The sequence below is a fragment of the Notolepis coatsorum genome (genome assembly GCF_963971535.1).
Source record: "Notolepis coatsorum genome assembly, chromosome: 14".
NCBI lineage: Eukaryota > Metazoa > Chordata > Actinopteri > Aulopiformes > Paralepididae > Notolepis > Notolepis coatsorum.
This window is the reverse complement of record NC_140178.1, coordinates 101,812,425-101,840,182: the sequence shown is the minus strand read 5'-3', so window position 1 is coordinate 101,840,182 and position 27,758 is coordinate 101,812,425. Positions and strand designations below refer to the sequence as shown.

General features: G+C 43.3%; 2 protein-coding genes across 4 annotated transcripts in view; both read left to right on the top strand.

Annotated features, from left to right (window-relative positions):
• LOC311239748 (ras-related protein Rab-37) overlaps positions 1–4,311 on the top strand; it is an 80,725-nt gene extending 76,414 nt beyond the window's left edge. For both annotated transcript variants that reach the window (XM_084328164.1, XM_084328163.1), the window contains one exon: positions 1,661–4,311. In XM_084328164.1, the coding sequence (XP_084184290.1) occupies positions 1,661–1,766 (106 nt within the window). In that variant the 3' untranslated portion in view covers positions 1,767–4,311. The remainder of the gene's footprint in view (positions 1–1,660) is intronic.
• A 20,755-nt stretch (positions 4,312–25,066) lies between these two features.
• nherf1b (NHERF family PDZ scaffold protein 1b) overlaps positions 25,067–27,758 on the top strand; it is a 120,215-nt gene continuing 117,523 nt past the window's right edge. For both annotated transcript variants that reach the window (XM_084329683.1, XM_084329682.1), the window contains exons 1-2: positions 25,067–25,354; positions 25,785–26,342. In XM_084329683.1, coding sequence (XP_084185809.1) covers positions 25,833–26,342 — 510 coding nt within the window. In that variant the 5' untranslated portion in view covers positions 25,067–25,354; positions 25,785–25,832. The remainder of the gene's footprint in view (positions 25,355–25,784; positions 26,343–27,758) is intronic.

Sequence of the window (27,758 nt, the reverse complement as noted above, 5' to 3'; positions counted from 1 at the left end):
GTGACGGGGGTGTTTTTCTTCCCGTTCGTTCCCTAGTGGCATGTGGGATGCGCGCCTGGGTAGTCGCGGGTCCTTCTGTGTGAAGGTAAGTCCCACGATCTGCTCACCCTGTGCGTTTGAGCTGCTAAACCCTCTTCGCACAGTCGGATCCGATTCCCTCCCGTCCTCCACTAGGGGGGTCCGGGGGCTCGGGTCCTCCCCGGTTCTGATGGTTGTGGGGGGCCTCAGTGGGTACATTTGTCGAGCTTCCGCTCTGCTCAGCTCCTGTGTTCCACTAGAGTGCAGAGTGTAAGCTATACGATAATATAACATAAGGTTATTCTATAACCCTAGTTATATGAGTATAGTGAGCGCTCTGCTCGGACTCACTGAGGACCCCGTAGTCTTCGCCTTCGGTGGTGAAAGACTTGGGAAGGAGCTGTTAGTATGGCCACGTCCCCGCTTATGTAGAGGAGCGGATGTGGGTGTGGCCAGGCGGATGGGTGTGTACATGTGGAGAAAAATGATTCATTATTAGATTGGATAAAGGGATAGTTCCACTAGAGAGCAGAGCGCTCGCTATACTCATATAACTATGGTTATAGGATAACCGTATGTTCTCATGTGTCTGGTTCTATGAATGAACATAATAAACGTCTGGGTCATTCACTGTCTCCATGCGAGGGTTGTTTCATGTCCAAGTTAGATTAAATTATTCACACCGTGGGCTTTTTGATTAAATCTTTGTACAGAAGGTTTGTTTTCTCCTCAGTTTCTCTCTCTCTCTCTGTGTTGTTGATCTCCATGAATATGAAACATTTAATTGTTGCTGGGCGTAGGTTTAATTTGAGCTTTGGTAGGGACACTTAATATGCGTTAGCAGAACATATTTTTTTGCACAAATTTGAGGGTAAATACCGTCTTTTGAGCTATAAAGAGCATCCTGATGACTGTTTCTTTAATTAACCCCCTGATGAGTTATGATATTAAAACTACAGTTTTCACTCTGCAATTCTTTTAGTGGGGACATGTCCCTAACGTCCTTATATATAGAATTGCCTATGGTTGCTAACATTGTCTTTAATTAATATGCATGTCCTTCTAGAGACATGGGAAGAGAGAGGGGGGTGAGAGAGAGAGAGAGAGAGAGAGAGAGAGAGAGAGAGAGAGAGAGAGAGAGAGAGAGAGAGAGAGACAGAGATGCAACATCATTGCTTTGAGTCAGATGTCCTTCACAGTGTGTTCTAACTTTCATCATTCTGAAGTGTCTGGTTTCATGAACGAACATAATAAACGTTTGGGTCATTCACTGTCTCCTTCCAAGGGCTTGTTTTATGTCCAAGTTAGATTAAATGATTTACACCATGTGCATTTTGATTCTGTAGTTTCTCTCTCTCTCTCTCTCCCTGTCTCTCTCTCTCTCTATATATATATATATATCTGTCTTTTTCTCTCTCTCTGTCTTTCTCTCTCTCTCTCTCTCTCTCTCTCTCTCTCTCTCTGTCGTTCTCACTCTCTATCTCTGTTCTTGTTTTTCTCTCTCTCCCTCTTTCCTTGATCTGCTCGGTCTTGTTCTGTTCTCCATCTTCTATTAACCTCACTGCCATCTCACTGTCATTATCTCCCATTTCTCTCTCTCTCTCTCTCTCTCTCTCTCTCTCTCTCTCTCTCTCTCTCTCAGGGAGCTAAAGCACAGATCGGCACAGCAACCCAACGAGCCCAAGTTCCAGATCCACGACTACATCGAGTCTCAGAAGCAGAAGTCTGGCTGCTGTGGCCTCGTGTAGCAAAAACCCCTGACCCCTGACCTCTGACCTCTCCAACCAGGCAGAGAGAGAGAGAGAGAGAGAGAGAGAGAGAGAGAGAGAGAGGGAGAGAGAGAGAAATGCAATGAGAGAGAGAGAGAGAGGGAAGAAATGTATTAGAGTGAAATAGAGTGTTTGAGTGTATGAGAGATACTGCGAGTGAGAGAAATAATGACAGAGGGAGAGAGAAGCGAGAGAGGAGGGAGACTGACTGTAAGTAGAAACGCCTGGCCTTCTATGATAATTAGCCATTCCAGGGGGGCCTAATCCACCCTCTCATACACGTCTCTTTTGGCTGAATGAGAGCGAATCAGGATTCGGCAGCCATTCCTTATCTTAAAAGAAATGTGAATTGAGAATTTATACCTTTTACCTGTAGAATCACGTGTGGTCTTTTGTGGTGAGAGTTGTGTCAAATAAATGCGGTTAGGAGTTGAAATTTGAAAAGCACTATTATCCGAAGAGGAGCAAAAGAAAGTCCTATTTTCCATTCGAGGCCTGCAGTGAATGTAGTGTTTGTTAGCAGCGGTGGAACTAGTGTTTGTTAGAAGCAGCAGTGGAACTAGTGTTTGCTAGCAGCGGTGGAACTAGTGTTTGTTAGCAGCAGTGGAACTAATGTTTGCTAGCAGCAGTGGAAGTAGTGTTTGTTAGCAGCAGTGGAACTAGTGTTTGCTAGCAGCAGTGGAACTAGTGTTTGCTAGCAGCAGTGGAACTAGTGTTTGCTAGCAGCGGTGGGACTAGTGTTTGCTAGCAGCGGTGGAACTAGTGTTTGTTAGCAGCAGTGGAACTAGTGTTTGCTAGCAGCGGTGGGACTAGTGTTTGTTAGCAGCAGTGGAACTAGTGTTTGCTAGCAGCGGTGGGTGTAGTGTTTGCTAGCAGCGGTGGAACTAGTGTTTGCTAGCAGCGGTGGAACTAGTGTTTGCTAGCAGCGGTGGGTGTAGTGTTTGCTAGCAGCGGTGGAACTAGTGTTTGCTAGCAGCGGTGGAACTAGTGTTTGCTAGCAGCGGTGGGTGTAGTGTTTGCTAGCAGCGGTGGAACTAGTGTTTGCTAGCAGCGGTGGGTGTAGTGTTTGCTAGCAGCGGTGGAACTAGTGTTTGCTAGCAGCGGTGGGACTAGTGTTTGTTAGCAGCAGTGGAACTAGTGTTTGCTAGCAGCGGTGGGTGTAGTGTTTGCTAGCAGCGGTGGAACTAGTGTTTGCTAGCAGCGGTGGGACTAGTGTTTGTTAGCAGCAGTGGAACTAGTGTTTGCTAGCAGCGGTGGAACTAGTGTTTTCTAGCAGCGGTGGAACTAGTGTTTGCTAGCAGCGGTGGAACTAGTGTTTGCTAGCAGCGGTGGAACTAGTGTTTGTTAGCAGCGGTGGAACTAGTGTTTGCTAGCAGCGGTGGGACTAGTGTTTGTTAGCAGCAGTGGAACTAGTGTTTGCTAGCAGCGGTGGAACTAGTGTTTGCTAGCAGCGGTGGGTGTAGTGTTTTGTAATGGAGGCTCTCCGTGTGTTTTCCATCCCAGTTAAAGCTGTTGGCCTTACAGTCATTATTATACTGTTCAGTAACAAGGCAAGATGTTCTCAACACGTTCGTCTCTCATCCATTAGTGCGTCGTGCTTGTGAAATAACAGTGTGGTGACATTCAGAACACATGGACGTGGATATTCTGTGCCCCCCCCCCCGACTTCTTATGTGTTTTAATGATAATTGGGGTGATCGGTGGCTATACTGTTCAGACAGAGAAAGAGGGGGGTATATTCTGTAAGTATATATGTGTGTGTGTGTGTATGTATGCATGTGTGAGTGTATGTATGTATGTCTGTGAGTGTATGTGTATGTCTGAGTGTATATTTGTATGTATATGTATGTACAGTATGTATGTGTGAGTGTATTGTGTGTATGTATGTTGTGTGTATGTGTGTGATTATATGCGTGTATGTACTGTATGTATGTATGTATGTATGTATGTATGTATGTATGTATGTATGTATGTATGTATGTATGTATGTATGTATGTATATATGTATGTATATGTGTGTGTAATGTATATATGTATGTATGTGAGTATATGTGTGTGTATATGTGCGTGTGTGTGTGTTATATAATGGCAAGAGCAAGTAACACAAAATGTCTATTCCTGTGTTTTCTCCTGTGTATTAATGTACGTAATCGTATGCTGACCCAAGACTGACTTATGAATGTGTTGACACGGGTATTTCACAAGCATAACACATTGATAGATGACTAACTAATGTTTTATGAATGTCCAGTCAATGTAAACCATTAAAGCAACACGCCAACGTTATGGGGAAAATGCGCTTACCTTCTTCTCCAGAGTCAGACGAGAAGATGGATACCAGTGTCCTCTCTGTGTGCGTTCAGCAGAAAGCTATCATTATCTATCCGGACGCTGGAGAAGAGGTTAACCCTTTCACTACCACACTACCAAACGGTTAACCCTTTCACTGCGACAATACAGAAAGGTAACCCTTTCACTGCCACACGACAAAGGGTTAACCCTTTCGCAACGACACTACAGAAGGTTAACCTTTCACTACCACACTACAGACGGTTAACCCTTCACTACCACACTACAGACAGTGTGTGGTAGTGGTTAACCTTCTGTAGTGTGGTAGTGAAAGGTTAACCTTCTGTAGTGTGGTAGTGAAATGGTTAACCTTCTGTAGTGTGGTAGGGCGGCTATGTGGCGTAGTGGGCAAGGCGCTCGCCACGAATGACAGAGACGCTGGGCTTGCCTGTTCGAGCCCAGCGCTCCACATTGCTTTCAGTTTAGCTGGTCGTCCGTACTAATACACATTGGCCGTATTACGGGGTGGGAAACTGATGGGTGGGGATCGGGCGTTGTGGACAGCGACTCCTACAGGTCGGTTGGTGCGCCTGCGCAGTAGAATCAGGAAGTGTCGGGGGCAGCGTGAGCCTCCCACGCGTTACTCCTCGCCACTGAGAGATCGAGCTGCGCAGGTGAAAAGATGCGACTGCTGTTACCTCAAGTACCGGAGGGGACTTGTGCTATGTATGACTTAGTCCACATTGCAGCCGGCTTGTGGGAGGTAACAAACAGCGTCCGTGACAGGGGAGGGTTGAATTGGATGATACGAAATTGGGATGGGAGAAAATATATAGAAAAATGGGAGAAAAAGTGGATAAAAAAAAAAAAACGTCTGTAGTGTGGTAGTGAAAGGGTTAACCTTCTGTAGTGTGGTAGTGAAAGGGTTAACCTTCTGTAGTGTGGTAGTGAAAGGGTTAACCTTCTGTAGTGTGGTAGTGAAAGTCTAACCTTCTGTAGTGTGGTAGTGAAAGGGTTAACCTTCTGTAGTGTGGTAGTGAGAGGGTTAACCTTCTGTAGTGTGGTAGTGAAAGGTTAACCTTCTGTAGTGTGGTAGTGAAAGGGTTAAGCGCATTTCCCACAATGTCGGCGTGCTCCTTCAACTACAGTGTTAATGTAAACCGTTCAACTTTTTGAATTTTTTTCCAAGAACATCTTAAATGGAATTTCAGTCCTTACAGTCGAGACTGTGGCTGTAAACATCTCATCTGTTTGCGTCTGTACTGGTGTTAGATAGAATAAAGAATGTGTGAGTATGCGTGTGTCTCTCTTTTACGTTCTCTTACCATGTAAATGTTCCGGGGGCTCCGTCACGCGCCGCTGTGTGGTCCTTCTGGCAGAGGTTAGATATCGGAACCAAAACGAGGAGACTTGATTTTGTAATTACGTCCCAATTAGTTCACGGAATTAATAATGAGAGATTAATTATTGGTGCATTTTTTTTTCTTTTTTCTTGTGCCCTTGGGCAGATTATCCACCAACATGCATCTTGATTTGCTTTTAACCCTTTCACTGCCACGATACAGAAGGTTAACCCTTTCACTGCCACACGACAAATGGTTAACCCTTTCACAACCACACTACAGACGGTTAACCCTTTCACCGCCACACAGTGTGGTAGTGAAAGGTTAACTTTCTGTAGTGTGGTAGTGAAAGGGTTAATTGTGTGCCATTCACACACACAAGCACACACACTAACACAAAACTGCTCCATCGTTGTCATCTCAGCGCGTCTCCTCTACTGATTGGCTGTTGTTGTTGTTGTTGTTGTTGTTGATGCACACAAGCTGTATGTGTTGTTGGGTGTGTCACCAGACCGCATCGTCTCACATGTCCCTCTGTAATGATGTCCATTATGTGAATGTGTGCTCGTCCCACCCGTTTGATGTCACATTCTGTTCCTCTCCGCGGAGGCGTCACGGGTGATCACAAAGTGCCATGAAAAAGTGCTTTGTTATCGTACTATGAATATAAAAAAGTATATTTTGTAACGTACGCGGTGTCGTTTTATTGGGGTGTGTCTCGTCTGTCTGTACTGTGTTTCTTGAGTGTTCTATACTGTTACAGAGGGAGGGGACTAGGGGGCATGACAGGGTGCACCGACATTAACGGACCACTAAGTGGCGGTAGTTAGTAGTAGTTGACATGTAGGGTTTGAGCGCTACTGTTTTAAAGGTGCACTGGGCAGATTTTGGGAGACACATTTGAAAGAGGAGTGGGGGAAAAAAAGGTTATATGGTGTATTTTCATAAATTAATAAACAAACTGTCCTGGGAGAACTGTTGTTTACAAAACTAATGTTTGATTCACGGTGCCTCAAAATGACGTTGTTTTGATTCGTGAGGACATGAGATGTGGAAGATTCTAAGAATTACACGTAATGTTTTATAATTCCAGGCCCTGGAAATGTAAACAGGTTTCTCTCCCCAAACGGTATGGTGCAACCTTAACACTACAGTTAGACTCAAACATAAATTGGAATGTTTATTACTTGGTAATAGCATGTTTATCATAGACTGGTTTTCAACTTGACAATATAAACATTATGTTTATGCATTCATCTCCTGTTGCAATGTTTGCTAATGCAATAGTTGACGGGAAATACGCTTGGTTCCAAACTGTTCCTATAGCAACAGAATTCCAGTGAAACCGGATGTATAGATAGTTTAACCATCTATACATCTATATAATATTAGATTATTGTCATCATACAGCACAAGAAGTCTGGCATCCAACCAGAGTGCAAATGTAACAGTAAAGTGCAATATACAATGTACAGGTGATTAAACTGGATATAAAATATATAACTGAATACTACTTAACTAATGAATACTACTATTAAAAAAAAAAAAAAAATCTAACCCTAACTAACCGTACTGTCATGCACTTGTCCTAATAAACTAACCTACACTGTAGCACTCAACACTTTGATGAACATTGTTGCTCAGCTGATAGAGTTGTGCCCTTCCTGATGGCTTGTCGTACAGAACTTGTAAGTCGCTTTGGATAAAAGCGTCAGCTAAATGACTAAATGTAAATGTAAATGTATTACTACTGAGTAATAGTGCTAATCAGATGTATGTACAGAGTTGTAGTATTAATGTGTACAGTGATACAGGTATAAAGACACTGTGGTAGTAAGTCATACTGGCCAGCAGTGTAACTAGTAAGAGTAAGTAAGGGATATGTACAGATATAGTATCTACAGATATGTAAAAAGGATTATATGCAGGTATACAGACGGATGTGGATGAATATATACGGTAAGTATAATATAATATGGGTGCATCTGTGTGAGCTTCGTCTTGAGAGACCATGAGTGGAATCTGTAGAGTATTGATATAGGATATCAATATCTACATTGCTGTATGTTGTAAGAATTGAGTTAATATTGAGGTGAGTGACTGAATAGCGAGAAGTGGTGTTGAGGCTATCTGACACTTCCGGTGGGAGGATCCATGTGACTGACAGGAGGATCTACCAATGCACGTGTGTCTCTCTCTCTCTCTCTCTCTCTCTCTCTCTCTCTCTCTCTCTCTCTCTCTCTCTCTCTCTTTCTAACGTATACACATGATACATATTTACCCAACAGAGTCTTTGATTTAGGACGAGAGTTTAGTGACTAGAGACCAGGGGCGTTTTTAGGGTTAGAAAACATTGGGGGCTTCAGCCCAGGGGGGTGGAGGGGGGGGTCACCCCCCCCCCCCTTTTTTTTTTTTTTTTTTTTTTAAGCACAGAAATACGCAATTTTAGATTAATTAGAGATGAATACTGAATAACTAGAATCATTAGAGGTTCTCAAAGTGAGGTCCAGGTCCATGAGAGGGATATGGGCAGTCCCTAGAAAATTCAAAGTTAACAGGACCAAATCATCAGTTTCTTATTTATTTATTTATTTAGCCAGATAAAACATTGATCTGGTCCAAGAAGCCCCAACAGGAGTACAAATATACATATATACACATATATATACATATAATATATATACATATACTGTACATACATACACATATACACCAATAACAAAATAAAAACACAGTTAATTGTAGATACACAATCAGGTTTAAGCACTATAAAAATGCAGCAGGTGAGTTCACCTGTCTTCAACCAAAATGGAAGGAGAGTGAAGTACTGTACACAGAGAACGTGAAAATATACAATACATTCACCAAACACTACACAAGACAACCAATGATGCAGACTGATGAAAATATACATTTTCTCCCATTTTCCCAAATCAGTCAACATGGAGAATCACAACAAAAAATTATCTTGCCAGATCCAGCTAGGCAAAGAGATAATGTCTAGTATTTTCTGTTTACATTTTTTCAAAAAAAAAATTGTGTTACTGTAATTTTAACCTGTACTGGATACAGTATTTTATGTTTGTCTGATATTTGCTGAGCTTACAGTGTTATGCACATAGTAGCATGAAAACTGGGACATGTATTGTTGTGATTCTCCATGTTGAAATGTTGACTGATTTGGTTATATGGAGAGAAAATGTAATTTTTTTCATCAGTCTGCATCATTGATTTGGGTATATGTAGATAAATAAATTATATTTTCATCAGTCTACAGCATTGGTCTTGTGTAGTGTTTGGTGAATTTATTGTATATTTGCACATTATCTGCGTACTTCACTTACAGTACTCTAATCACTGAGAAGTAGAATTGCTAAATGTGTTTTAGGTTAAGCACAGCAGTGTGTGTAACTGGTTCAAACAGAATTAAGTCATTATGTAACGTGTGTTTCATATGGTAACAAAATTAGTGTATGGTTTTGACAAGTGTTTAATTTAGCAAAGGATCTGAGGTGTTCTGATAATTGTGTGTGTGGTTGTGCTAATTGTGTGTTTTGAAACACCGGGCCCCGTTTTCAAAATCATGCTTAGGCAATCGAAAAAAAACTATTGTGTGTTTCATTATATACATATGTTTCAGTCTTCTCATTAAAAAAAGATTCGATTTTTGGGTCTTTTCCTGCCTTTGGTCCGCTTTGCATTCACATCTCAAATGAACCGCAGCAGGGTTCACTTGCAAGAGTGAATGAGCTTTCACACCACCCCAAACCAACCGGACTATCCGAGGTTCGATTAAAGCTTATTATAGGACACTGGACATGGGTATGGATGGCTCCAGGTGCTGCTGCATTAAAGTGCACATCTTCAATATCTGTACTATTTAAAAGCACAGTGCAGGACACACTCAAAGGTTATCGCACATCAGAGATGGCAGTGGACATGTATGACAGGACAAAGGCCATATGTAATGGCCTTTGGATTGAGGAACATACTACCAGCCAAAGGAGGAAGCAGAAAAGGATGGACGAGTATGTAGTTGAGTCATCTTGTGGCACAAGCTCAGACCTCAGCTCAGGAGATCAGCTGAGACAGAGACTGTTCTATCCAGTCGTCGACAGAATGCTGCAAGAGCTTGAGAGCAGGTTCTCATGAGTTGGATAACAATTTATGAGAGGCATACAGGCATGTTATCCAGCCTCAGACCAGTTTCTCTCAGTGGAATTGCTGCAACCCAACAATATCCAACTATTGCCAGAGGAGATCACAGTTGCAAAGTGTTTCCTGGTCAGGACAGGCAGAGATGCAGTCCCTACTATCCAAAGTGTCTTTTCCCTCCTGGATGATAATAATAATAATAATGCATTTGATTTATAAGGCGCCTTTCAGGACACTAAAAAAAAAGTCCACAAATCGGTGAATGAAAGAATTATAGGATCAAATGAAAACTACTTACTAAAAATGTTTAAAAGTACTAAAAACCAACAAAAAATACCAAACACTAACAAACATTCAGCACAGACAATGGGGATGCTGACATAAAAAAAAAAAAAAATGTAAAAAAAGAAAATGTACATTTTTTTTTTTTTTTAGATCTGGGGCTAGGAGAAAAACATCCGGGGCTAAAGCCCCGGAAGCCCAGAGCTAACGACGCCACTGCTAGAGACCTAGGACGCTTGTCTAGATCGCTGTAGAATGATTAAAGATATGATATGCAGACTATGAGAAGTGTGCGTGCGTGCGTGTGTGTGTGTGTACGGTATGCAGACAGAGAAGCCTTGATGGACATGAGTGTGTATGTGTGAATTATGTGACGGCTATGTGGATGTAAGTGTGTGTGTGTGTGTGTGTGAGAGAGAGAGAGGGCAGGAGAGAGATAAATGATGACTATGTATCTTGTGTTCATTTAGAAAGAGAGAGAGTGGGAGAGAGATATAAGTGAATGAAGGCTATGTGTAGTGGCCACTTGTCATTCCCTAATAAATTGACACAGGGCCACGATGCACGTAACAAAATAAGTTATGGATGTTGACAGATTGAATGTCCAGGCTGCAGCTGATATAGTTTGTAAGGTTTATTATCCAAAGAAAAATTATGGTTGAGAACAGACAGTTTTGCGTCCTTCCCTATTGCTCCGGTAGGGAAAAAATGCATAACATTACTCTAATTACAGAGCCTATTATACTAAGAAGTGATGTGCCCCTAGTGGTGTGCCCCTAGTGGTGTGCCCCTAATATTCAAAACATAAATACAATACTATTACCATAAACAATACAACTTCCAAATATGTCGGTTTTGGCCTTACAGTGAAATGCTTGGTTCTGTATGAGCCCCTGAGAGTGTGCTTCATACAGTAAAAAAGTAAGTAAAAGAGGAATATACAATATACAATACAATATACAATCTAAAGTACAACCTAAGTACAATCTAAGTACAATAAGTAAAAATGCAGACAATGAGGTACAGAACTTTAAGGTAAGGTGCAAATATGCAAATGAGGTATATATGTAGTGCAAATCTCTTTAATAAATAGATAAATATAATGTAGTGTTAAAGTGTCTAAAGATATAAGTGAAGGCTATGTATCGTGTGTACATTAGAAAGAGAGAGAGAGCAATGGAAAAGCTAACCTACATACAAAAGGGAAAAACGGAACAATTTGAGAAGAGGTGGGTGACATTTATGGGTTTCTTGAGAGGTGTGAGAGTTTGAAGGAAAGCGATGGGAGCAGGGAGAGGTTAGGGCTGGGAAGGAAGGAAGGACAGATGAGGGTGGAGAGGCCGAAGAGGGTTTTTTATTTTTATGATTTCTTATCATTTATTTTACTGTATTTCTTTTGTTGAATGTTTTTGTGTATGTCAATTTAAACCATAATTAGGGGAGGGGGTTGAATTATATTTTTTGTCCTGTATTTGTGTCTTATTTGTGTGAAAAAGGAAAATTACAATACAAATATTGTTTAAAAAAAAAAGAAACAAGGCTATGTATCGTGTGACATAGAAAGAGAGAGAGATGTGTGTTTGTAAATGTTCCTGTCAGTCATGCATATGTACGCTATATACATGCATAGGCAGGCAGCATGTATATAGCGGGCCTATCTCAAACAGGTGCACAGCCCATTGACCTATCTCAAACAGGTGCACAGCCCATTGACCTATCTCAAACAGGTGCACAGCCCATTGACCTATCTCAAACAGGTGCACAGCCCATTGACCTATCTCAAACAGGTGCACAGCCCATTGACCTATCTCAAACAGGTGCACAGCCCATTGACCTATCTCAAACAGGTGCACAGCCCATTGACCTATATCAAACAGGTGCATAGCCCATTGACCTATCTCAAACAGGTGCATAGCCCATTGACCTATCTCAAACAGGTGCATAGCCCATTGACCTATCTCAAACAGGTGCATAGCCCATTGACCTATCTCAAACAGGTGCATAGCCCATTGACCTATCTCAAACAGGTGCATAGCCCATTAGCCCATTGACCTATCTCAAACAGGTGCACAGCCCATTGACCTATCTCAAACAGGTGCACAGCCCATTGACCTATATCTCAAACAGGTGCATAGCCCATTGACCTATCTCAAACAGGTGCATAGCCCATTGACCTATCTCAAACAGGTGCACAGCCCATTGACCTATATCTCAAACAGGTGCATAGCCCATTGACCTATCTCAAACAGGTGCATAGCCCATTAGCCCATTGACCTATCTCAAACAGGTGCATAGCCCATTGACCTATATCTCAAACAGGTGCACAGCCCATTGACCTATATCTCAAACAGGTGCATAGCCCATTGACCTATCTCAAACAGGTGCATAGCCCATTGACCTATCTCAAACAGGTGCACAGCCCATTGACCTATATCTCAAACAGGTGCATAGCCCATTGACCTATCTCAAACAGGTGCATAGCCCATTAGCCCATTGACCTATCTCAAACAGGTGCATAGCCCATTGACCTATATCTCAAACAGGTGCATAGCCCATTGACCTATCTCAAACAGGTGCACAGCCCATTGACCTATATCTCAAACAGGTGCACAGCCCATTGACCTATATCTCAAACAGGTGCATAGCCCATTGACCTATCTCTCAAACAGGTGCATAGCCCATTGACCTATCTCAAACAGGTGCATAGCCCATTAGCCCATTGACCTATCTCAAACAGCTGCACAGCCCATTGACCTATATCTCAAACCCTCTTTTCTGGATCCTCCAATCACAACTGTTGCTAAGCGATTCTCTCTCTACTCCCACGTATATGTCTTAAAGGGGAACTATTTTACTATTTCTTTCACTATTTGGGCACTTTTACACAATTCCTGTGAGTCTATGGAACACCTCTGTAATATATATATTTTTTTTTATTCATTGTTTTGTATTTCTAATCAAGTCCTCAAAAACAGCATTTTTCTACCTCAAGATCTCGAGCCGTTTTGAGCCGTGTGGAGAGAGAGGCTGTGTGGGCTCCAGGTCCAGGTCCAGCCACTGTGTGGAGCTCATCTTCTATCTCAACATTAACATGCAGCGGTGTCTTTCTGACATCACATATCGCGCACATTTTCAAATGACTCAGTTCAGTGAGGGTGAATATTGTGAGAGGAGAATTGGAAGAATGCGCCAATATGAGAATTTTGAGACATAGATCATATTAATATAAGTTCACATAGCTAGGAAACAATGCTAAACACTCAAAAAGGCCATTTATAAGATAGTTCCCCTTTAAGAATCATGGAATATTCGGTTTGTGTTTGAACTGGGCAATATCTTTCAGTGGATAAAACATTGTTCATTCTAATCGCAATCGCAGGAATAACTGTCCCATGTGACACTGTGATGCATAATGACCGGTTTAACCCATTGGGGTGTGAGCATTTTCTTTCTCTCTGATGTTTCTTCAGAATTCTTCAGAATCGCAGCAGGTTTTCCCTCAGAATTACGTCCAGTGGGATTCTTGAGCCATTGTTTTAATAATCGTGACAATGTTCAGTTGTCAAGATTCGAATCGCCCCGCTGTGACTCTATACCTCAAAGGGTTAACAGACGAAGCCGTGGCCTCTGGCGGCAGTGATCTCACGGCTGTAGATGGAGGGAAAGCCTGTTAAGGGTTTTCTTATCTGACACCACCTGGGCTCTGTGTCTTGAGTGTACCTGGCAGCGTGCCCGGTTGGAGAGAAGTCCAAACCCTCCCGTGGGTTTTTACTTCAGGCAACAGGTCCCTGCCAAGTGTGAACCTTCATACAGCTGGTGTCACACATACCTCCCCAGGACCAGTGGGAAAACATGGATTAAAGGTACTGTATGCTGTATTCTTTTGGTTAAAATAATAGCTCTACATTCTGACAGCCATCGCTGATATAGGGTTTCTGGTCAGTATAACATCTCCCAGTCCCTCCGCTCTGCAGTAAACACTAAATTCAAATATTCTGTAAGAACAGTAGTTCCATACTGTGGTTTTATTAGGCATATCAGTCCACAGGCATCAGTTCATCCAGTGTGTTCACTGCCGTAACATATAGAGCAGGGGTCAGCAACCTTTTTGACATGGAGTGCCTGTTTGAAATATAGTTTTTTTTTTTTTTTTTTTTTGATATTTTTGTACAAATCTTTCCATTATTCACAGTGTATCTTTTCACAGCATAGTATCCAACATCCAAGATTCGCCTTTTTCGTTTTTGTAGCAACATACAAAACATGTAAGAGACTCATACAAACACATTAATAACTGACATGGAAATAAAAAAAAACACTTACAAAAAAAAAACATACTATACATTGTGCATATACATCCCTGTTATATATATATATATATACGTCATACGGTACATGTAGGCCGATCTACCTGCGGGCAGGTATGTGCTGTATCTTTTCTTTTTCTTTTTTCTTTTTTCTTTTCCTTTTTTACTTTTTTCCACGTTTCAGCTACGTATGTGTGTGTCTCCTATATACTTGTGTATCCCCCTATGTGTCAGTGAAAGCCTATATCTCAACTATGTGTATATGTAGGTGTATGTATGTCTATTTCCTATACATGAGTATGTGCATGTATGTGTGCCCCTGACGTGTATACCTTATCCTTGTGTATATGAGTGCGTGTAAACCTATTATGTACACATATGAATATGTGTATCCTAGATACTTGTATGTGGCTATATCTGCGCACATGTGAGTGTGATAGAGACATTGACCATTCCATAGACACCCCATCCGGACATAAAATATATGTACATATATACATAATATATCACAGAGCACAAGTATCATCAGATCAAATCCCCTTTTTCATATTCATCCTTGATAATATTGTATTCCCATCTTAATCATTTGTCCTCAGGTCGTTCAGTCAGGTGTAGAAAACTGTCCCATATCTCAGCGAAAATATCCTCTCTCCCTGCGACTCTATACGTCACCCTTTCATATGATGCTGTCCGAAACATTAGTTCCATCCATTCTTTAAAAGTAATATCAACAGGTGATTTCCAATGTCGTAATGCAATTCTACATCCTGATATCATGGCCATTCTATACCACATTCCCCGGTATTTAGGCAGCTTAATCCCTTTCGGTACTATACCCAAAACACATGCCATTGGGGCGTTATTTATCTTCACATTCAGGACCTTACTTAGGAATATCACAATTTGATCCCACATTTTCCGGACCTTCTCACATTCGTACAACATGTGCAGTAAAGTGCCTGTCTCCTTCTCACATCTCCAGCAGATGTCACTGTCCCTTAATTTCAGTCTGGCCAGTTTACTGGGCGTCCAATAGCTTCTGTTCAGTACTTTGTAAAAAATAAGTTGTGATTGCGCCTCCCTAGAGAATTTACTCCATTTGGATACCAGTTTCTCCCACATTTCCTCAGTAATCTCCTCATGTACATCGTTCTCCCAGCTCAATCTCAAACCCGCCAATTTGGGTGCATTGTATTCTCTTATAACATCATAAAATCTTGACGCACCGCCTTTCCTGCGCCATCCTTTATAGAATATTTCTTGAATTGCAGTAATTGGGCCGCACTTTGGTCCTCCTATTGATGACGATATACAATGTCTAATCTGTAGGAATTTATAAAAGTTTTTATTATCTATATCAAAATCCTCCTTAATATCCTCAAAAGGCAAAACCCCATCCTCCCCGGCTATATCACCCAGTACATGTATCCCCCTTTTAACCCAATCGTCCCATATGACTGATTTCTTCCCAATCTTTAGTTTCTTATTATACCATATAGAGGCTCTCGTAGTTAAGTATGGGCTATCACCAGTCATTTTGTGCGATTGATTCCAAGTTTCCCTGATAAATGCCATCAAAGGGTTTTTAAGAGGTGTAGGTCTGTCTGATTGTGTCAGGAAGGATTCCAGAGATGAGGGATATATCATTTCCTCCTCCATCCTGACCCAAGCAGGTGCCTCCTCAGATGAGTGATTCAGTTTGGAGAGCTGGGAGAGCGAGAATGCATAGTGATACCAGTCTAGTTTAGGCAGGGATAAACCGCCATTTTCCTTTGCTGCATACATTTTGGTCCGTCCAAACAGCGGCCTTTTGCCCCCCCACAGATATACATTAATGACTTTGTCATACTGTTTGAGTAACTGGGTCGGGAGAGTCAGCGGCAACATATATAGGATATAGTTTAATTTGGGAGCTAATATCATTTTCACTAGGTTTATCTTTCCCAGGAGGGACATATTCATTTTGGCCCAATTCTGGGTCAGAGCACTAATGTGTTCGATTATAGGGGCAATATTGGCTTGCATCAACTCTTTCAGACCTGGGATCAGCTTTATTCCTAGGTATATCAATCCTGACGGCATCCATCTGTATTGCCACCCCCTTCTGATATCAGGGGGACAGCATTTAGAGAGAGGCATTGCTTCTGACTTGCTCCAGTTGATTGTGTATCCAGATATTTCGGAGAAGGACTCGATAACATTTCCAATGATCCCAACTGCTGTTCGAGGATTGCTGGATACCAATAAGATATCGTCCGCATATAAAAATAATTTATGTTCTACCTGCCCCGCTATTATCCCTTTGATGTCCTGATTATTCCTCAGTGCGATAGCAAGTGGTTCGAGGAAAAGCGCAAACATTTGGGGAGAAAGCGGGGAACCTTGCCTCGTCCCCCGCCCTAGGTTAAAGGGTGAGGACACGATCCCGTTGGTCAATACTGATGCCATCGGATTTGTGTATAACAGTTTTACCCACCCAGTAAACGATGGACCAAACCCGAAGCGCTCTATCGTGTGAAATAAGAATGCAAATTCCACCTTATCAAAGGCCTTTTCGGCATCCAATGAGAAGGCCACTGTAGGTTCTATATCATTCCTTACCTTCCACATTATGTGTAGGAGTCTGCGGATATTATCAGCTGAGTTTCTCCCCTTCACAAAGCCCACTTGATCTGAATGCACCAAAGTTGGTAGTACATCTTCTATTCTATTCGCAAGTATCTTTGCCAATACTTTTTCTTCCAAGTTGCTCAGGGATATAGGTCTATAGCTTCCACAGCATTGAGGGTCTTTGCCCTTTTTCTGTAGTAATGTAATAGTGGCAGATCTCAGGCTAGTGGGCAATCCCCCCTTTATCAGTGAGTCCTCATATACTTTTAATAATCTCGGAGCGATTATATCACTGAATTGTTTGTAGAAATCGGGAGTAAACCCGTCGTCTCCTGGTGCTTTACCCAATTTAAGGCTGTTGATTGCCGCGTGTATTTCTTCTATCGAGACCCCCCCCTCCATTGATTTTACCTGTTGTTTCGATAATGACGGTAATTTGATTTTGTCGAAGAACGCGTCCATTTTTAGCTGATCCACCGCCTTCTGTGGGGTATACAAGTCCTGGTAGAAGCACCTGAAGACATTATTAATTTCCTTTTTGTCTGTAATAATCTTGTCATCTTTATTACGAATCGAGGATATAATATTCTGATTATGCATTTGTTTAACCCGATTCGCTAATATTTTACCCGCTCTCTCCCCTTGTTCATAATATTTTTGGTTGGTCCTAAATAACGCATATTCAGCCTTCTTTTGATATATGTTGTTCAATTCGTATTTGGATTTGCTTAGGTTCCTCCACGTTTCTGGGTCTGGTCTTTGGCTGTGCTGTTTCGAAAGTATTTTAATTTCCTCATCTAACATTGTCATTTTTTGTTTCTCCGCCCTTTTTAGTATCGCACCGTATTGTATGAGTCGTCCTCTCATGTAAGCTTTACATGTGTCCCACATTATGCCACTATCATCTATTGACCCTTCATTAAGTTCCCAAAATTCCTTAAATATAGTTCTAATGTATGTACACGATCCTTCATCATTTAACATTAGGTTATTGAATCGCCATCTCCGAGATCGTTGCCCTTCTTCCATGGATGTGATCACTAAATCAACCGGAGCATGGTCAGATATTACAATGTTCCCTATCCCAGTACCTGCAACCTGTTCTACAAGTGCGCTAGAGATCAGGAAATAATCTATTCTAGAGTATGAGGAATGTGGGTGAGAGTAAAACGTGTAGTCTCTTTCTTGTGGGTTCATAACCCTCCAAACATCCACTAGACCCAATTCCTCTATCAGAACACCAACCGCCAGTCTCCCTGTGTTGTCAGCGGTTTTGGGTTGGTATGATCTGTCTATCAAGGTGTTTCCAACCAAGTTGAAGTCCCCCCCTATGATTACGTTGCTATTCCCTATTTTCCTGATCACCTCACATACCTCATGGAAAAAGTCTGAGGACGACCCGTTGGGCGCATATATATATTAGCTAAAGTAGTCCTCTGTCCCTCTAACTCAGCATCCAGTATAACCCATCTTCCCTCATCATGTGAGAAACTATTGTGTACCTTTAGGTCTAAGTTTTTTCTCACCAATATTGCCACCCCCCTCTTCCTAGAAGAGAACGTGCTATAGTATATTTGTCCCACCCAATCCCTTTTAAGCTTGGCCGACTCTTCTTCATCCAGGTGTGATTCCTGAATTAGTGCAATATCTGCCTTTTTTTGTTTCAAGAACGTCAATATCTTCTTTCTCTTAATGGGATGATGACATCCGTCTATATTCCACGATATTATTTTAATCAGCCCCATATTTCTCGTAGTGCATCTCCCCTGTGCAATCCATGACGTAGTCTAGTGCCTGAGAGTGTGAAGATATATATACAGTAGTATAGCATACAATGAAATAAAAAATAACATATATAAACATAAATACACTTCCCCCCCCCACATTTACCCAAGCTACGTTCGATATGACCCCAGATAGAACAGTCGTACCGAGGGTGAAATCGATACTCACCCATGCACCTTGGTCCCCCTCGACTAACAGAGGAGTGCATACAGCACGAGGCAGATTGCCCAAAACTGTGCCCCTATTATCTTGTAAACCCTGACGTAACGTATGGCTCACACTGTAATCTATATACAGTGCGATCAATTCAACTGAACTTGACAAAACGGTAACGTTTCCAAGCATTAACATTTGTATATCTTTCAGATATATCTTGGTACATTGTAACTTCTATGACATAGCCATGATGGCCTGTGGTTCATTTCGTTATATTTTTCCTGTATCCATCTGGGATATTTCCCCTCCCATACTTTTATTATATTCTTCTAACCATTGCCCTCTATTTTCATTTCACGTCTTTTTTTTTTTTTTTTTTTTTTTATTATTTTTCTTTCTCTTTTCCAATCACTTTTTTTTTTTTTTTTTTTTCTCTATATACATATTGACATTTTTTGATGTTATTTACTCTATGACGATGCCCCCGTGACTTATCTGTATTTATGCGCTTCATGAACTTTATCTCAATTGTCCGCCTCCGACTGTCCCCGTCTGAATCCCTGTAGTTTCTCCCGGTATCCGTGATGACCATTGCCCTGCTGTGTGGGGCGCTCAGTCCCTGTCGTCTGCATGTCGTCCCCCGGTCCCCGTTTTCCTCCCATCGTCTGCCAGGTAGACAGCCGCATTATCTCCTCTCGGTCCGGGTCGGTAGTCGGGTTCACCACGGTGATCTTGAATCCACGCTTTGCCATATCCGCCGTCGCCTCCGCCGCGCTCTGGTACAGGCGGGTGCCATCTTCGTAGAATACCCTCATCTTCGCTGGATACGGTGTCTGGAACTTGAGATTCTTCTCCTTCATTATTCTCTTGGCCTCGGCATATTCTCCTCGCTTCTTCAGTATTTCGGTGGGGAAGTCATGGTCGACATAGAAGCGATCGTTGCCACATGAGACGTTCTTCTTCTGCCATGTTCGGCGTATTATCTCTTCCTTCATTTTGTAACTCCCAAACTTAACCACGATTGACCGTGGCTTCAGCTGTGGGTTGTTAGGCCTCGGGGCCAGTGCCCGGTGTGCTCGTTCGATACGAAGGTCCATGTCATGAGGCAGACCGAGGGCATCTTTAAACAAGCCGTCTAGAAATCCATGCATGTCCTTTCCCTCTTTTTCCTCCGGGATACCATACACCCGCAGGTTCTCTCTCCTCGTCCTGCCCTCCTGGTCGAGTAGTTTAGCCTCCACGCCGGCCTGCCTCTGCATTAGCTTTTTTATTAGAGCCGTCGCCGCATCAAGCACATTTTCATTTTCTCCGATTCTCCCCTCAGTTTCATCGAGCCTGTCGTTCATTTTGTTCATGTCATTTCTTATCTCCCGAAATTGACGCTCATTGTCTTTTCTGAAGTCTTTGAGCTCGTTGTATATGTTCAACAGCGTGGCTTCTTGTTCACAGTCATCGTCGCCATCTTTTCCTCCCGTTACTTCGTCATTCTCTGCCATTCCGTCGTCCTTTTCAGTTGGAATCGTGTGCGCCATACGTCTCGTGATAGCCCCTTTTTTCATCCCTATTAAATATGTACCCTGGTGTTGTTAATAAATGTTTTCCGGGGCTAAGTCATTTTGCTGTCGGGGAGCTCGCGAGTTAAGCAGCCATGTTCTTCCGCGGTCAAACCGGACCTGAAATATAGTTGTAACTAGTGTGCCTCAACAATATTCCATGCATCGTAAAAATGTTTTCCTCATAATCAGGTATTTTTAATGATAATATTTACATTATTACATCATTATTGTTATTGTTATTATTAACAATATTATTATGATGGTTGTATTAACCCTAAATCTGAGTTGGGGGGGGGGGGGGGGGATGCAATGCAGACAAACAGCTGCATACAGTGCGACCATTTCACTCACATTTGCCCATTCATTTTTGGACACATCACACACCATCGGTGTGTGTACTGTACGTGTGCTGTCATAGCTCCACCTACAGGCCTAATGGAGAACACCAGGAGAACACCAGGATGTGAATGGAGGGTGAATGTGAGGTATATCGTGTAAATAAGTTTTGATTGATCGCAAGACTACACTGTAAACAAAATTATAATAATAAGTTACCAGAACTTAAAAATATTGAGTTCAGTTACTGTGCATTAAGGTTTTCAGTTTTCAATCCATAATAAGTTAACAGAAAAATAAGTACACAACCACATTATTTCAACCTAATAAAACTATGTTTATTGTCATTGTTGACTTGGTAATACTCACATTTTGAGTAAAAAAAATTGCTTTTAACATGTGCAATGTTCAATGAAATAGAAAAATAAATAATACAATTTGTTGATTAATCCCACTGGTCACAATGGTGACCGACCGTAATAATGTTTTTGTTATAAGGCTCTGCAAATGTTACTGAATGATGTAGCAATGTATTTCCAGCTAAATTGAAATAATAAACAAATAAAGGGTCTCAATTAAATATGTGGTAGTAAAAAGAACCTGTGGGAGGATTTCAACAAGATAAATGCGACAACTGTGCAAAATATTTCACTATAATATATTTTAAAAAAAAGTATAATTTTTTTAATGCTGTGCCTATGAAAATGCCCCCGTGTGCCTATGCAGGCACGCGTGCCTAGGGTTGCCTACCCCTGATATAGAGTATTCATGTGGATGTATCCAGAGGCTTACATTTGTCATGAATCATGAATACTATTCATGACAAATGCAAGCCTCTGGATACCCCCACCCCAAAAAAAGTATTTAAAAATATTTGTTTAAATATATATAATATATATATTTAAACAAATATTTGTAAATACTTTGTATATATATATACAATGTATTTTTAAAAACCTCTTCCGCCCGTGCGGTCCGGGGGCGGACCGTAAATGACATCACGTCATAAATCAAGCTCTGCAGACTGTCTGACAAAATTAGATTTTTTTTTGTCAAACGTATTCAAGTATAAACATCATAACCATGTCACAACAGCAGTTATAATGTATATTATCATCAATACTTTAGTTTACCAATAGGTTAAAGTGTTATTAGATCGATTTTCGTTTTTGTGTTGTTTTGAAAAATGTACCGTCGGTAATTGTAGTATTTCTGTGGCCATTTTGAAGAGGACATCCAGAGCTTTCAATGAGCGTTGGAATTTTTCAGAAATACACTTCCCATAGGCCTCTATGTCAAAAAAAGCAAAAGGGTTCTGTATGAATTTTTTAAATATCTCTTATTACTCGGGATAATATACCACAAAACTGAACGTTATTGGCATATATTGGAGCGCAGTTTGTCTCCCCTATTTTGAGCATTTAGCAACAATCAGAAATCAGTTTCAAAATGGCGGCACTCTGGCAGGAATAAGAAACCTACTGTACATACAGTCGATTTCATTATCTGTTCTTATACACGCCTGGTGATACTAAATCCAAATTGAACTCGGTCATTTGAAAGACAAGAATTGGCTATAATAAGGTCATTTATAAGCAGTGGTGCAGTGGCAAATTGACAGTAGGTCAAACGCTCCACGCGCGTGCGCGCGCATGCACAGTTTTTTTTGGCTGCTCTCGTCCTGCAGCTGGATACTATTGCCTCACAGCGCGGCCGTCAGCGCGCGGCCCAGAGAGCGCCGCTGGCTCTGCGGCTCTGCAGCTGCATGCTTCTCCGGGAGTCCGGTTGGATAATGCCATGTAAAAAGCGATTGCGCGTACTTCAGCCTCAGTGAGTGAGGTATCACCGAGTGATACCGAGTGATACCAGCACTGCAACACTGTTTATAAGCCTGCTATTCTATATTCTATAATAATATTTCAAATTGCATTGGTCCGGATGGGAGAATTCAGTACTGTATCTACAAAACCTTCTGTTTAATCATCTTCCATTTATTCATTTCCTTAGAGTCTTTGTACACGTGATCTTAGAAGGGGGGGGGGGTCCAAAGGCTTGCATTTGTCATGAATCGTTTTAGGCCACTGTGCCCCAAGCATGTGTTCATCCTTTGCATGAGCCACGCACCCAACTGGGTTATTCATACAAGCCACTGAGCGCCATAGTAATAATAATAATAATAACTTTATTTGTATAGCACTTTTCATACAGAGGTTGCAGTTCAAAGTGCTTCACAACAGCAAAAAATACAGGCATAAGCGAGCATAAAAAGATAGACAGGTAGAATCACAGTGTTTCACATTAGGATCTAGCATCCCAATAGGCTCTCCGCTTACAGTTTTCAGTAACACAAATAGTAAAAATAGTTTAAAATGATTCAGTTTAAAAATAGTCAAAAAATTATAAAATAGAACGGACATAAAAAATACAGGCATGAGCGAGCATAGCAAGATATGGCAAATCACAGTGTTTCACATTAGGATCTAGCATCCTAATAGGCTCTCTATTCAGTAATACTCCTGTAATTCATGAACAAATAATCACAGTGTTTCACATTTGGATCTAGCAAATAATAAGAATAAAATGATTCAGTTTAAAAATAGTCATAAATAATCAGTGTTTCACATTTGGATCTAGCAAATAATAAGAATAGTTTAAAATGATTCAGTTTAAAAATAGTCATCAGTAAGAAGTAAAAAGTGCAATAACCGACACATGAATTTGATAGGCAGTGTAAAAGAGTAGGCAGGGTAAGAATAAATACAAGTTGTGTCAGGATATCCCTGATGTTTCCTCTTGCCACTAGGTGGTAGCAGATATCTATCAGTGAAATGCCTGAGCAAAGAGATAGGTTTTAAGCTGTCTTTTAAAGATGTCTAGCGAGTTGGCTTCCCTGATGTTTTGGGGTAGTTTGTTCCATAGTTTTGGGGCATAGTTGATAAAGGCTGCATTACCGATCCTCTTTTGACTGCTTCTGGGAGCCTCTAGTAGTCCAGCAGCTGATGATCGCAGTGTTCTTGCTGGTGTGTAATTTATTAGAGTGTTGGCGATGTAGCTAGGTCCCTGTCCATTTAGAGCTTTGTATGTAAGGAGAAGGACCTTAAAGTTAATTCTAAATGTTACAGGAAGCCAGTGTAAAGCGGCTAGGACTGGACTAATGTGCTCTCTCCTTTTGGTTCTAGTTAGCAGTCGGGCTGCAGAGTTTTAGTGAGCCCCGCTATGCGCCTCCCTCTCCCTCAGTGAGCCCCGCTATGCGCCTCCCTCTCCCTCAGTGAGCCCCGCTATGCGCCTCCCTCTCCCTCAGTGAGCCCCGCTATGCTCCTCCCTCCTCCTCAGTGAGCCCCGCTATGCGCCTCCCTCTCCCTCAGTGAGCCCCGCTATGCGCCTCCCTCTCCCTCAGTGAGCCCCGCTATGCGCCTCCCTCCTCCACAGTGAGCCCCGCTATGCGCCTCCCTCCTCCTCAGTGAGCCCCGCTATGCGCCTCCCTCCTCCTCAGTGAGCCCCGCTATGCGCCTCCTTCTCCCTCAGTGAGCCCCGCTATGCGCCTCCCTCTCCCTCAGTGAGCCCCGCTATGCGCCTCCTTCTCCCTCAGTGAGCCCCGCTATGTGCCTCCTTCTCCCTCAGTGAGCCCCGCTATGTGCCTCCCTCTCCCTCAGTGAGCCCCGCTATGCGCCTCCCTCTCCCTCAGTGAGCCCCGCTATGCGCCTCCTTCTCCCTCAGTGAGCCCCGCTATACGCCTCCCTCCTCCTCAGTGAGCCCCGCTATGCTCCTCCCTCCTCCTCAGTGAGCCCCGCTATGCGCCTCCCTCTCCCTCAGTGAGCCCCGCTATGCTCCTCCCTCCTCCTCAGTGAGCCCCGCTATGCTCCTCCCTCTCCCTCAGTGAGCCCCGCTATGCTCCTCCCTCCTCCTCAGTGAGCCCCGCTATGCGCCTCCCTCTCCCTCAGTGAGCCCCGCTATGCGCCTCCCTCTCCCTCAGTGAGCCCCGCTATGCTCCTCCCTCAGTGAGCCCCGCTATGCGCCTCCCTCTCCCTCAGTGAGCCCCGCTATGCGCCTCCCTCCTCCTCAGTGAGCCCCGCTATGCGCCTCCCTCTCCCTCAGTGAGCCCCGCTATGCGCCTCCCTCTCCCTCAGTGAGCCCCGCTATGCGCCTCCCTCTCCCTCAGTGAGCCCCGCTATGTGCCTCCCTCTCCCTCAGTGAGCCCCGCTATGCGCCTCCCTCCTCCTCAGTGAGCCCCGCTATGCGCCTCCCTCTCCCTCAGTGAGCCCCGCTATGCGCCTCCCTCTCCCTCAGTGAGCCCCACTATGCGCCTCCCTCTCCCTCAGTGAGCCCCGCTATGCGCCTCCCTCTCCCTCAGTGAGCCCCGCTATGCGCCTCCCTCTCCCTCAGTGAGCCCCGCTATGCGCCTCCCTCTCCCTCAGTGTTTTCACTACTGGTTCCACTCTCACAGAAAGAATGAAGCGACTGGTGGTGTGCAGCGTCCACCCTCCCTGGCCATTCACACCAGAGTGCGTTGAGTAGGGACTTCCTGTAGAGAGGCTACAGAGACACACGATTAACTCGAGGAAGAGTGACAGTGATGATCAGCGATAGTAGCCATTAGTAAAGAAGTCCTTTGAAAGTGAGCTGCAACTGCTTGGGTGACAACAACAACTAATCACCACACCACCATTTCCACGGACTGCGCCTTTTACGCAATTCTTTCAAGGGGGTCCCATTCACCCTCAGCACCCCGAGCAGGTCCTCATCTCCAAGTGAGTTACTGCGAGCAACACACACATTCTACTGTATATTTGTGGACTGTATATTTCGAATGTATACATCTTTGACAGCAGTATTCTTATTTTTGACTACCTCAATGGTATTGTGGGCGATCTGTGTGGTGCTGAATTTCCCTCGGGATTAATAAAGTACTTCTATTCTATCCAACAACAACAACAACAACATCAACAAACAGTAGGCTACTGACTGTATTTGTAGATCTGGTATGTCATAAATGTATAGATGTAGCAGTACTGTCTATCTTGTATGTTATGATGAATTGAAAATGGGGGACCCTGATGTAAACAAGACGAAAGTCTACTCTGGTCTGCATCCCCTTAACAATTGTATGTATTGAGCTGTACTGTGTACTGTACCCATTCTGCAATCTGTTAATAAAGTTTTCAATCAATCAATCAACAGGTTGGCGAGTAGTTTTTACGCGCCGCCGCCGCGACGACAATAATAATCATGCCGAGCAAGAGTGCCTATCTGCGGCCGAGGCTGTGCGTCCTGGAGAAGGGAGACAACGGCTACGGCTTCCACCTCCACGGGGAGAAGGGCAAGACGGGCCAGTTCATCCGGCTGGTGGAGCCCGACAGCCCGTCCGAGGCGGCGGGGCTGCGCGCCGGGGACCGCCTGGTGTTCGTGAACGGGGAGAACGTGGAGAGCGAGAGCCACCAGCAGGTTGTGGCGCGGATCCGGGACACCAGCCCGGGGGGCCAGCTGGAGCTCATCGTGGTCGACCTGGACACCGAGCGGCTGTTGAAGAAGCACGACATGAAGTGTCTCCGGGAATATGTCGCGGACGGCGTCCCGTTCCCGTTCGCCGAGTCGGAAAACGAGGAGGAGGAGGTGGAGGAGGAGGAGGACGGGACACCGAGGAGGGGGTCCACCTCCACGCCGGTCCCGGAGCGTAACGGAGACATGACCCGCAGCCACAGCCGCGTCGAGGAGATGCTGAGCGTCGACCCCGAGAAGGTGAGTTTACAGTATTTTTTACTGTACAATTTACAGTAAATTTACAATATGTATTACTGTATTTGAGACAGTAGGTCTACTGTCTATCTGTATGTCGTGTATGTCATGTTATGATGAATTGAAAATGGGGGACCCTGATGTAAACAAGACGAAAGTCTTTCTCTGGTCTGCATCCCCTTAACAATTGTGTGTATTGAGCTGTACTGTATTGTACCCATTCTGCAATCTGTTAATAAAGTTTTCAATCAATCAATAAATAAAAGTTCAGAACTTCAGTTCAGACTGAACTTGAACCGTCGGATATATATATACTGTTGGAAATGTCTGCCAGTGACCAGATAACATCTGAAAGTCAGTCTTTGTCAGCAGCAGAGTATAGCAGAAGTGCATTGATCCACCTGCAACTTCTCTTTCTAATGTTCTCCATCAACAACCTGTTTGCTTCTCTTACCACTAACAGCTGTTTCGAGTGTCCCAGTGGCTGTATGGAATATGAATAGTTTAATACAGTTATAATTCCGCCTTATCACGGCATCAATATAGGAATACATGGCGTGGGTTGTTCTGTACATAATAGGTGCTCTGTGTTAATAACATGGTTTATATGGGCAGCTGCACGACGGCGACCACTGTACCCACTCTCTCCACCATAGATCATCATGTCATCTGTGGGCGAGTCAGTTGGCTGGACATCTTGTTGTGGGTGGAGACCTCCGATAGAAGGACAAACAACCGGGTTCAGCCTCGGGGTCACATAAACAGTGATGCTGGGAGTCTTTGAGGGGGACCGTTTCTCTCTCTCCCTCTTTATCTCCCCCTCGCTCTCCCTCTCTCTTTCTCTCTTTCTATCTCCCTCTCTCTCTCTCCCCCCCCTCTTTCTCTTTCTCTCCTCTCTCTCTTTCTCCCCCCTCTCTCTCCCTCTCTCTTTCTCTCTTTCTCCCCCTCTCTCTCCCTCTCTCTCTCTCTCTCTCTCTCTCTCTCTCTCTCATCTCTCTCTCTCTCTCTCTCTCTCTCCCCTCTTTCTCTTTCTCTCCTCTCTCTCTTTCTCCCCCTCTCTCTCTTTCTTTTTTTCTCTCTCTCTCTCTCTCTCTCTCTCTCTCTCTCTCTCTCTCTCTCTCTCTCTCTCCTCTCTCTCTCTCTCCTCTCTCTCTCTCTCTCTCCCCCCTCTCCCAATTTAATTGAATTCAATATGCTTTATTGGCAGGAATGTAAAAAAAATACAATGCTCAAGTCTCTCTCTCTCTCTCTCTCTTTCTCTCTCTCTCTCTCTCTCTCTCTCTCTCTCTCTCTCTCTCTCTCTCTCTCTCTCTCTCTCTCTCTCTCTCTCTCTCTCTCTCTCTGTCTCTCTCTCTGCCAGACATGTAGGCTACGCTTACATGACCATATGGAACTCAGTCTGAATCATAACTCAGATTA